At 39.7% G+C, this 12330-nt stretch overlaps 2 protein-coding genes across 2 annotated transcripts; one reads left to right on the forward strand and one right to left on the reverse strand.

Annotated features, from left to right (window-relative positions):
* Window positions 1–368: 368 nt before the first annotated feature.
* Window positions 369–2380, forward strand: LOC103455580 (zinc finger BED domain-containing protein DAYSLEEPER). The gene is given in 8 exon segments (XM_070812565.1): window positions 369–800; window positions 864–1007; window positions 1010–1196; window positions 1199–1265; window positions 1351–1471; window positions 1474–1662; window positions 1665–1980; window positions 1982–2380. Coding segments are annotated over 8 exon segments (1500 nt in total). The 5' UTR covers window positions 369–502; the 3' UTR covers window positions 2160–2380.
* A 996-nt stretch (window positions 2381–3376) lies between these two features.
* Window positions 3377–7370, reverse strand: LOC103424579 (uncharacterized). The gene is made up of 7 exons (XM_070812206.1): window positions 6699–7370; window positions 6372–6506; window positions 5574–5941; window positions 4335–5079; window positions 4118–4214; window positions 3986–4040; window positions 3377–3833 (listed from the first exon to the last, which is right to left on the reverse strand). The coding sequence occupies exons 1-7, from the start codon at window positions 7174–7176 to the stop codon at window positions 3774–3776; spliced, it is 1938 nt and encodes a 645-aa protein (XP_070668307.1). The 5' UTR covers window positions 7177–7370; the 3' UTR covers window positions 3377–3773.
* Window positions 7371–12330: the final 4960 nt, after the last annotated feature.

Raw genomic sequence — 12330 nt, forward strand, 5'->3', positions numbered from 1 at the left:
ATGTCACATTGCCTTCGGGTTGGCAACTCGTGCCGGGCCTCTTCCTCAAACCTGCTCGGACTCCCTCATCAGCACACACTAGGCTTGATTGCTCAGGTTCTCTGGCCCCTCGCCTGTCCCTCGGGCTCTAGCACACGCTGAAGCTAACTTAGAGCCAGGTGACTGACCGAGTCACTGAGTGAGGGACTGTTTGGGCAGCTGCCCCACATCCAAAAGCCTTAAACTTTGATCAATTTGTTGAATTTCAGGTTTGTTGGGCAGGCGCAAAAGCAGCATATCGATTGAACTGGGCAGCAAACAGCGGTTTGGAAACCTTCAAACGTACTTTCCCAAATCGCCAAATTTCGGCTTTTGTTGCCAAGGTTCTCTCTTTCTGTATATGTTGGATTGAGTTTCTGAGCTGAATTTCAAAAAAGTTCAAATCAAACTCATATTTTTCGTTAAATTTTGTTGTTGGATTGCAATGCCATGAGCTGATTGCTGAAAGCACTTGCCGGATCAGATGAAAGTTCACGTTTTTCTTTTCGTTTTTCGATTCGAGATTAAAAGTCGTTTTGATTTGTTTCTTGGTGGATTAGAGGTGGAACCCAAATCAATGATGGACATGGCGATGATTCCAATCGTTGAGCCGGTGTATATCGGTTTGGTCTCCTCGGACCGGGGAAATTCTACCCCTTCAACCAAACCCAGAAAGAAGACTATGACATCGGTTTATCTCAAGTTTTTCGAGACGGCTTCTGACGAAAAAAGCCGCCGGTGCAAGTTTTGTGGACAAAGCTATTCCATTGCAACTGCCACTGGTAAACTTCTTTGTCCCCTCAATGTAGTTGCTTGTGGTAGTTCATTTTTCCTTGTCGTTGAAGGTAATCTGGGAAGGCATCTAAGTAATCGCCATCCCGGTTATGATACGTCCGGCGATGTTGTCACCAGTCCTGCACCACAACCCGCCACTGTATACCGGAAACCTCAACCTCAATCTCAATCAAAAGCATCACAAATGGATTACAAACCAGGAGTATGCAGGAAGTAGTAAGATCGTCGCTGGAACATGTTTCTTCGAAGGTCTCTATCACGCTTGAATTCTGGACTTCCTATGAGGAACTTTGTTATATGAGCGTCACATGTCATTGGATCGACGAGAGTTGGTCTTTCCAAAAGATGATGCTCGATATCTGTCACATACCTTGCCTTTTTGTTGGAAAATGCCGCTTGATACATCAACGCGGTGGAGTGGCGATTGTCAGATGCTAGATATTGTGTGCAAGGTATGATATGAGGATGTTACATTGCTCTCTCTCTCGATCGACACTATATTGCGGATTAAGTGACCGCGATGTATTTTTTATGCAGGCTTCGAAGTCCATGGATGCTGTTATCAGGAAGTATGAGACACTAGACAGTAGGATGCTGCTGAGTTCTGCAGAGAAGAATGCAGTCAGTCAGGTGCATCGATATCTCGAACCATTCTACAAAATCACATATCCGAAACAATTGCTGCTTGCAGAGATTCTCACCTTTACCCAGAATCGTTAAGAAATGCCGCTAAAGAAATGGCCGAAAAGGTTAGTGGTTACAATAACCAGGTCTGCAACATAATCATATACATGACAGCGGTTCTTGATCCTCGAATTAAAGGAGAGCTATTTCCCGAAAGCCTCAACTCGATAATTTTCTTGACGAAGTGAGAGCTCATGTCATCAGAAACTATTCGACCAGCCATTTCCCATCCGTGGCTGGCGGATATAGTGCTCAAGAAATGGAAGAGGGATGCAATGTCTAGTTTGCAGAGGACATTGCACGAAAGAAACGAAGGGCAAGCATGAGCAGCGCAACGGATGAGCTCACTCAATGTCTGTCGGATCCTCCAGCTCCACTAGCAACTGATGTTCTGGAGTGGTGGAAAGTCAATAGTATGCGCTATCCACAGCTTTCTCTGATGGCTCTGGATTTCTTGGCTGTGCAGGCGGTTTCAGTGGCACCTGTTCTGTGGCAAAGGCGACGAAATTTACAAGCAACGATTCTGTATGCCGCGCGACAGCACGCAAACTCTCCTTTGCATAAGGTCATGGCTCCAGAGTGGGATGAAATTGAAGTACAAAACAAGTGAAATGGATTTTGAGCGGTTGATGGAATTGGATTTGGATCATCTCCTAAGCTAATGGAAAGGATCATCTTGACCAGTTATCATGAGATCCAACGGCTATAATTATTATAACTTTAAAGGGACCCTCCTATTTGTAGCCGTTGGATAAAAATCCAACGGCCCATGATAACTGGTCAGGAGGATCCTCTCCATTAGTTCAGGAGAGGATCCAAATCCGATGGAATTGGCAACAAGTGCTGCTGCAGCTGATAATACTAGTCATGGCTCTAAGAGGAAACAGAAACATTGACAGGAACACATGGCAACACATGATTGGCTTGGAATGCCGTCAACTTGGCCATGGCAACTACAAATCCCACTTAAAAAGGGGGAAATTGTCATCTTTAGGCATTTGAAATACTTTGTTGTATGTTAGACCTCAATTTCATGTACAGTTTAAAATTATGGTACATACTAAATGTAATCCGATGATTTGAAAGAGTAAAAATTTGTTTTATTTCTACTTATATGAACAATTTTGCCCTCTAATTTTCCTCCATTACTGGTATAAAACATGCATTTGTATTGGTTTGCAACGTTCATGCTTAGATCAGTTTGCCCTCGGCACAAGGCCGGGCTTAGAGAAGAACGAGCTTTAAGGCGGGCCGTGGTTGGTCCACCTCTTGTCCTTGCTTTTTTGTATTGTTGGAAGACAATATTGTTGCCTTTGCCCTTGCTTTCTATCGACGAGTGGACATGCTCTAAGTTTGGGTGCTCAAGAAATTAATTTGTTTAGACCACTAAGTCCTTTGTTGTAATTTTGTATGAGATATATGTGACATTTGCTTAAGATAAACAGCACAAATGGGAGGTTACCAAATTTACTAACAATTAATTCTTTTGGAAGAAATTATGGTAATTATATATATATCCCCAAGCCTAAGTAATATTATCAGGAGGTCCTGCGAAAAAAAAAGCTTGATGCAAGAACGATGAAAAGCTTAACACCTCTTACTCTTATTACTTTTTCAATATGAAAATAAAATTTATAATGAAAGGCCGTCTTATTCAAAATCCCAATTCAATTATGAAATCCCTTCTCTCCCACTTCACAGCTCAGGATGCACTCTTATATAGATAGAGGCACTTTCACATCTTCTTAACCAGAAACAGCTAGGGAGAGGAATGGATATCCCCCAATTTTTTGTAATATCTAAAGAAGAAAGTAAGAGTTGAGGTTCCACCATAAAACTATTGACAAGACGTGTGTGGCAGTGTACCTTGCCATACAAGTTACTCTCAATACGCAAGGAAATTTTCATTAATTAAAATTATCCCAAAAATTCAGGTTAAAAAGAAAATAACATATTCCCAAAAACATTTGTATAGAAAATTTGTAGACAAAAATGAAGAATTACATGATACGAGAAAGCAAAACCCCCAAAACTGTCAGGAGAGGCTGCAAAATGCACTCTTCACTGGGTTGTATTTACCAACAAAACTTCATTACCCTCCTGCTACCATCATGTCTTTAACATTTGCTTACCATTAACGTTTCGATTCGCAAAATCTCCCAATCAAATGTTCAAAAAATCGAGTTTTATTCTCTCGCGCCGGCAAGACAATCCTGCCATAGGACATGTGAATACTTTGTTCATACACCGTCGTCAGTCTACTTCGGAGTTCCCTATCACCACAAGTGCTCTCTCCCATATTCGCGGACAATGACCGGCACGCTTGTGGGTGGAATCTACAGTAACACCAAAAAACAATACGATGAAGACTGATCGTCAGGAAAACTCTTACGGATCCTTAACAAGAAAAGAAAGGAGAGATTACAAAAGGAATAATAACTGAGTTTCTTGTTTCACGGTTTCAAGTAGGAGCGTAAAAAGGACTTACCATGCCGTAATCTGTGACAATCATAGATATATAATCTGACGGAGTAGCATCATACCTGTTACACATCCAGAAGCGTATTAAGAATCATTCCAACTAATGTTGTTTTGTACGGTGAACAATATGAAAACTTACATTAAATTCAGAAGTTGCAGATTTTCCTTGTTCGCCCAATTATCTAGATAGTTTACATCCGTTCTTCCAGAAACCTTCGCAATAGCATTTGGATCACCTGCAAGGATTACGACAATGCTACTTAATCACTTTCAGGGAAAAAAGAAAATGAAGTTAAGCAAATCAAAGAAACAAGATCAATACAAAAGCTCAGGGCCGCGTATGAGAACCAACGTACCTAGTTCGTTAGAGCAAATTGAATCAAGCTGTACCCTTTCGTGAAACTTATAAGCTTCACAGCAGATCAAGACTGGAACACAAAATGCATGAGCAACCATAGCAACACATGCAGTTCCCACTCTCGAATATACAGTTCCATTAGATAATACTGAGGCGGCTCCCAAAAACACTCGCGTTACTTCATGCATGATATAAGACACGGCGTTTATATGAGTATATGTACAACTCAGGCCCTTTGCGACCAGCCTACGAAGTAAGGCTTGGCCTTCAAGCTTTGGACGGGAGTCTACTACCACAACACGAAACTTTTTTCCGAGTTCATGGGCATATAGCAGAATCATCTCAACAACACATGATGATCCGTACGTGAGAAGAACATCTCCGTCCCTAACCTTTGTAGAAGCATGCCCGACTATCACCTTATCAGCAAGTATTATCTTTTCATTTATAAAACGGTCAATTTCTGAACAAAGTGTAGATTTTGCGTCAGACTCGGAAAGATTTAAGGGGAGCTTGGCAATACGACTCTTCAGAAACCTTACTGCATTTCCCATGCTGATCGAAAGTGGCCTGCATTCAGTGAAAAATGAGACATAACTACTGAGTTTTGCAGTTAAATCTCTGACAAGAAATTTCTTTGGCGGTGTTGAGTAGTCTCTAATGGCTTCTTGAAATGCTTGGAGCATTGCAATACAACGAGCATTACCCCCTGATACTTCTCCAGCCAAATACTTCAGTCCAACCTGACAAATGTCCATAATTGCATCAACGTTATTAGCCATGCAGATGATAATGTATAATGATACATTCATCCACTCCTTTTAGTTTTGAAACATTCAGGTAAATGTTATCAAATGTTCACTAGTAGAAAGATCTTTACCCTTGAAACGAGATAAATACTGGAACTCTTTCAAACGCATCTAGGACTGTCTAGATGTGCTCATACTTGTACGAAATGCTTTGAAAAAAGTGTGTGCACAGAGGCAACATGTAAATGAAAAAAACATACATTGAAAGCTTTGTGACGCGTTTTATTTCTTAACAAAAGTTTGACAACAAAATTTATTCAAAACGTACGTGATAGCTTACTTCTGTTGACCTTATTAGGAAAAGTTCCATTTAATCATAAATTGAAAAGTCACAGTTTGAATGACTATTTTGAATTTTTGCAACAAAAGCCCGACTGCATAAGCACAAACGATGAGCCAGCAATAACTAGTTTCCTAAAAGGAAATACCTTATAAATGGCAGGATGCATTGGATCAAGTTGGAAAAACTTTGATTCAAGATCAGGAAGCTGAGTTCCACGCTCGTATTGAGGCAAATGCCGGAACAATTCAACTCTGTTTTTAGCTTCTGTTTGATGGACCACTGCACGCCTTTTTGCCTTCTCCACTCGGCTCTTATCATCAAACTGCATACGTGGAGGAGGAACATCTTTCTTCCTTTCCTTATCTGGTGGTCGATCACCCCCCTTTCTATCAGAAGCAGCCACCGAAGGCGCAACTTGAGAAGTATCCTTCTTTTGCACAGACTGCTTTGCAGACTTAGCTGCCTTACCAGTAGCGCCACCTCCAGTTACAGCAGCAGGTTTTTTACCCTCACCTGTAATATTCCAAGGTTGGGGAACCATAAGAACAGTTAATACATGGATGGTATTGAGGGGAGCTCCAAACATACAAATAAACCAAATTGAAAGAGGTAAAGAAACAGATCAGTATTTCATACTAAATACACAATTAGACTCGATTTTACATAATCTTTGTTAAAATATAAAACAAATAAATGATGTTTACAACATGTATGCATGCAATTAACAAGTAATTTAGTCGCTCCTTTGAGAAGTCGTCAATTGAAATTGAGCAATCATTAACACGTCAAATTGAGTGCGAGCCACGGTACAAATTACGGCATGTCTAGATTCACAAAAATCTTTTGTAAGTGACTTGATTTTTCGTCTAGAACACGCATTAATCTGGCAATAGCAGCTACACAACCAAAATACTGCGCGATTAAAAACGGATCACTTTCAAACCTCTAGCAGCGGCTTTTGCAGCGCGTTGAGCCTCTTGCAAGGCACGCCTTTCCGCTTTTGTGGTCTTGGCTGTCAAAGGTTTTGAATTTGCCGGAAGTTCTTTCTGCGATTCGGCAACCGCCTCTCCACTCTTTTCTGCACAGAATTGCAAGCTTTAACTAATTAGCACAAACACTATAACCAACTTAAACTTTGCATTTGCAATACTTAACTAATTAACGAAAATATCAGCATATAACTACACAATGCACTCGTACAAATACTCAAAATTTCAAATTGGCCCCAATGCAATAACTTCAATTCAATTTCTCAATGCAATTAAATTACCAGGAACTTCAGCAGCCGTCTTCAATGCTGCGGATTCGAATCCTACGCCGGGCAAGCTCGAGGCCATCTTTCCGGAGCCGCTCTGCCGATTCCAACGGGCCGAGGACTCATCGGAGAACTCGAGTCCATCCCCAACGCGACTCGAAGGCGAGGCTGACACCGGCGAGGTCCCTAACAACGACTCCAAGGGATTATAGCTGCCCACCGGCACGTCGCCGGATTCCGTGCGCCGCAACGCCGAATCCGGTACCGGCACGGCTGCCGTACGGATCACGACTGTGTCGGAGAGGTGACGCGACGGGGGGATCATGACGGGAGAGAGAGAGTTGCTGGCCGGAGATTCGGAGAGAGGGGAAGGGGCTGTGATTGCCGGGCCGGACTGGGTCCGACACGGTGGGGCTTCGGCTACGGGGGTGAAGAACCCGACTTGGCGGACCTTGGGGTCGATCACGGTACGGGAGACGCGACGCGCGTCCATGGAGCGTGAGAGAGAGTCTCTAGGGTACGGATTTTGGCGGTGGAGGGAGAAGGAGGTGGCTGTTAAATTGTTACCGGTGAAGGCGGAGGAGGATGGGATGCCGTGGAGAGTTTTTCTAACGTGGACTCCGGTTTCGTATTGGTCAAGTTTTAAAGCTTTCTGTTTTTGACCAGTAGCAGTTAATAACTTTTCAAATTTTTAGTCTTCAAACTTTTTTTAATACAAGTGATATTATTATTTTAATTTATCCTACATTCTATTCTGATTCAAATTTTAAGACGTTTTCGTTGAGAAAAATAAGTTCTTTTGACGGATGATTAGTGATTTTGAAGTTTTGAATCTGTATAAAAAAATAACATTAAACATAATTGTGAATATTTTTGTGAATATTTTTGTCTTCAAAAGAGCCTATTCTTTTAAGTTTTGAATCCGCATACAAAATAAGCTTTTTGAAGACAAAAAATATTTGCATAAAAACAAGTTCTCTAATTGTGTTCTCTTTTGAACACAATTTTCATTAAGTGACACTAATTATATTCGCAAAACAAAATGGCACTATAAACATAATAATAAAGAAAAAGGACACTGAAATATTTAAATAAAGTTACAAACATAATCAGTATTAGTGGTACCCAAAGGTACTTAACAGTTCACATGCAATTATTTGCAAATTCTTGACCATTAGGATAAATGCATTTTTAGGTATATCGACAATGTGGTTACCTTTAATTATTCATTTATGGACCACCAAGGCTAATGATCCTTTTTTAGTCACTCATCAGTGTCATCACTTACCAATCCTTAGCAAAATAATGTCCTTGTCTTCTACTACTACCTTTATTTTGATCTGATCTAATCTTCTGCTACCTGCTAAACACCATGGGACCAACTAATTAATTGGTGTAAAGATGAAGAATTGATTGGTGTTAACATATGGAAGACTTTGCGTGCAACTTCATGTTATTTGACGGTATTTTAAGTCAATTACATATTGTCACGTGATTAAGTTAAAACGCATGAAAATAATAGTGTGTGATTAACTTAGAAGAATGTTAGAATTGCGTTTAAGCATCTTGGTGTGGATAGGTTTCTCTCGTTAAGATGTATCATGTAAGAACAAGAATTCATCTATCACATTCTTTCTATTTGTCCCCATCTCCAACAAGAAAAAAGAAGAAAAAAAATCTCAAAGTATTAATTGTCTGGGACAAGATGAACCACTACATGCGGTCTTTACATATTTTGATGGTGAAATAAAACAAAAATTGCAGAGTTTCTGAGGATGTGCTAATCATAGTGAGCTTTCGGGCTGCAGCTACACTTGCAGCATTTGCAGTTTCTCATAAAAACTGCAACTCCACCAGGAAGCAAGTGTGCTCTGCTGTCAATCCTCCAGGCACCATATAAAGAGAAAACTGAACTTTTTTTTGTTCACACTGTTTGAACTTGTATAGTGTTCTAGTAGTTTAGCGGATAAATCGATCAGCTACACATTTTCTGTAATAACTCGAGTCCTATATCGGAAATACACTGAAAAGAGCTATGGTACTTACGCAAGACTCATGAGCCTAAAAATCACCGTCAGCTAGCACTTTTGGGTTAGACATTGTGTTGTTTACATTTTTGGCCCATCAAGCGAAAATGGTGGTTAATTTCTTGGTCAAGACCGGCTAGAGCTAAAGCTTCATTAAGGATTGTTTTGTAGAACTTTACGGGTTTAGGAGAATTGTTTTTGGTGTAAAAGTCTCAAATTTAGGATATTCTGCTGCACGGATTTCTTGAGAAACGAAGTCATAGTCACGTAAATATTTAGTAATTGATGTTGGTTTCTTGTACTGCAGAGAAAGATGACTCAGACTTCCACCAGCAGGAGAAAGAAGGAGAGATGGAACATGAGGAGGCGGCTGAAACTATTATCGCAGGCGAACAATTGAACTATGCGAAAGAAATAGAGTTGTTGCATAATCTAGTGAGGGAATTGCAGCACAGGAATCTGAGGATTGAAGGAAAATTGTTATAATTATGTGTTCTAAAAGAAGAGCAATCATACATGGCTCGGTTGCAAAGGAGTCTAAACGAAAAGGCAGCGGAGGTTGACATGCTCGATCAATGCCGCCGTTGCTTGTTTGTAGGCTGAGAGCCAGAGAGGAAGGTTCTTGTGGGAGATGTGAAGCAGTGTGGTTTGGTGAAGAAGCAGCTAGAGGCGGCCAAGAAAATGATAGCTGAAATGTAGAGGGAGATGGAATATTCCGGCGAGAGTGAGGTGAAGGGGAGGTTGTTGGTGGTGGGAGAAGAAGTTTCTAGGTTTCCCAAACAGTTGAGAAGAAGCTGAAAGGTGTGAAAAATGGTGACTTGGAAGTATTGAAGATGAAGAGGAGGAACAAAGAGCTAGAAAATAGGGAATTGGCAGTCAAATCGGTTTGTGCACAAACCAGAATCACTACTTTATCTAGCATGAATCAGGTACATAATTCTTTGTTTAATTAGTTTACAGTCTCTACAATAACTGCAAACATTAGTGAAGAAAACTTAGACTTCACCCCAACCCCCCTTCTTTTACTCAAATATTGATCTATTTCTTTCGTACATTTGTTTACACTATGTTTGGATGAAGAAATTTAAGATTACTAAGGAATTTTAAAATGACGGAAATTGAAACGAAGGGATTTTATTTTCTAGAATTTGTGAATTTTGTTGTTTGGTTAACTTAAAAGAAGAATGGAATTGAAAACGGAATTTGTTAATTTTAAACTCTCAATCATAGAAATTGGAAAATGACACCTATTTACATGAAATTTAAACTTGGAAATTGGAGGCCCCAAATTCCAAGTTGTTTTTTCCACGCAGAAATTCTAAATTTCTATGTTATAAATCCAAACAAGGGAATTTGTGCATATCAATTTATAAATTCTGACTTTTATCCAAATTCCAAGTTTATTTTCCTCATCCAAACATAGTGTTAGTCTATATGTTAAGTCTTTTGTTAATCGATGATACGCAGTGTTTTTGGCCCACCCAAATTTTCACTTTGCTATCGAAATTTATTTTGTTTCATTTTTGCAAACATAATTAGTTAAAAATTAACGAAAAATTAATTTAACGGATAGAATAACAGACATATAGAAAAGTAGTATGATTAAAAATTAACGTAAGCGAGATGAGAAAAAAAAACTTTAGGTACGTAAAGTAGGAAATTGGGAAATTTAAAGGTAGGAAAATGAGAATTACTACTATCTGATAAACATGCCATAATAAAGGGCATTTTGAGAAATAAGCTTCATCCGTTCACCAGATGCGATCTGTCCATCTAATATTCACCAAAAAGATTTGGATCAACTAGATTTCATCCGCCATCCAACTGTCACAAATCCATGATTAATATATATATATATATATATAGGGTTAAACTTTGTTTACGACCCTTATGTTTCGTAGTTTTCAACATTTAGTACATAAAGTTTTTTTCATCCTAGAGTCATACCTAAATTATTAATTTTGGGAAAGTCTTATACATCCGTTAGTCAAACTGTTAATTTTCCCGTTAAGTGATGATGTGGCGCCCATGTGGACAATGACTGGGCAACACGTGTCATTAAATATTAATTTAAAAAAACCCATCCCTTCTCCCCCCCCCCAACCCAGAATAAGAAAAAAAAAAAAACCGAATCTGCAACCCAAAAGAAGAAAAAGGAAGATAGGTGGGTCGCGTTCACGGGACCCAGGGGGACGAACTGGGTTTGAGCTGCTTTTTTTTTTTTTCTTCTTCTTCTTCCTCCTTCTTCTTTTTCTTCCCAAATTTGGTTTTTTTTTTTCTTCTTCTTCTTCTTCTCAGATTCGTTTTTTTTTTTCCTTCTTCTTCTTCCCATATTCGATTTTTTTTCCATATTTGTTTTTTTTTTTCTATATTTGTTTTTTTTTTCCTTCTTCTTCTTCTTCTTCTTCTTCTTCTTCCCAGATTCGTTCTTCTTCTTCTTCTTCTGCCCATATTCGTTTTTTTTTCCTCCTTCTTCTTCTTCGGGAGAATGGATGGGTTTTTTTTTAAACTTTTATTTAATTAATTAATTTAATATTTTTAATGACACGTGGCACCCAGTCATTGTCCATATATGTCACAGCCCGTTCCGGAATTTTTAATTCCGAGGACGTGAAAAGACGAAAATGCCCTTAAACGGGACTAAGGGGCGAAAATTTAACAATTTGGATTGAGTTGGACACGTGGGATCCCCACACCCCTCAATCCTCTCCCTATTTTCTGCATACTGTCTCTCTCTCTCCTCCCTCACGAATCTCTCTCTCTCTGTCACTCTTCTTCTCCGTTCGAACAAACCAACCACAAAACAACCTTAAACTTCCACCAACGACGGAGTTAAGACCACCATCGAACTCCTGGAGACTCCACGATCACGTAGACACCAATTTCAGGTAAGTTTTACTTCGGAAAACCTAGATTCTAAACTCCCCGTGAAAGTGCACTGTTCATGATCTTCGAATTGACTTTGTTTTAGGACAATCCAAGCTCACAGTGAGCTTAGTGAGGTTCCAAGGAAGCTCGGAGTGCTTCGTTGGAAGTTTTTGGACGTAAGAACACGGAGATCGATAAGTTCAAAGTTTGGCCGGAGCTTTCGAGGCATTTTCCGGCGAATCCCCGGCGAGTTAGGCGTCGAGGTAGGTATAAATCTCTTCGTCTCGTCAAGTACTACAACTTTCCTTTTTGTTTCACTCAATTTCGTTGAGTATTGAAGAAGTTATACTCATTTGAAAAATACCCAGTTTCCGGCGACCTCCGAGGCTTTCGAGGCAGTTTCCGGCCAAACTACGGCGAACTAGGTGTTGGGAAAGGTACCATTCTCTTTGTCTCTTCAAGGGCTACAACTTTCGTTTTTGAATCACTTGATTTCGTTGAGAAATGACAAAGTTATGGCAATTTGAAAAACTGCCCAAAAAACGGCCGCCGGAAAAACCAGTCCGGCGACCCAAGGAAGAAGGTGCTACAGTAAAAATAAAAAATAAAAATAAAATTATTTTAAAAATATGTCGACGTCCGTGACGTCGAGTAGATCACTGTGGTATATTCATATACCTAAATTGAACACCGTATGAGAAAGTTATTGAAGATTGTTGGTTAGGTGTTCGAATAACGTTTTATAGTTTTCA

This window comes from Malus domestica, chromosome 14, assembly GCF_042453785.1.
Source record: "Malus domestica chromosome 14, GDT2T_hap1".
NCBI classification, from domain to species: Eukaryota; Viridiplantae; Streptophyta; class Magnoliopsida; order Rosales; family Rosaceae; genus Malus; species Malus domestica.

What these genes read in the sequence shown, in the direction of transcription:
- LOC103424579 (XM_070812206.1), bottom strand. Translation starts at nt 7,176, where the DNA reads ATGGACGCGCGTCGCGTCTCCCGTACCGTGATCGACCCCAAGGTCCGC. An exon ending in GACGGCTGCTGAAGTTCCTG is followed by an intron (nt 6,507 to 6,698) that starts GTAATTTAATTG and finishes AATTCTGTGCAG; the next exon opens with AAAAGAGTGGAGAGGCGGTT. An exon ending in TGCATCCTGCCATTTATAAG is followed by an intron (nt 5,080 to 5,573) that starts GTATTTCCTTTT and finishes GACATTTGTCAG; the next exon opens with GTTGGACTGAAGTATTTGGC.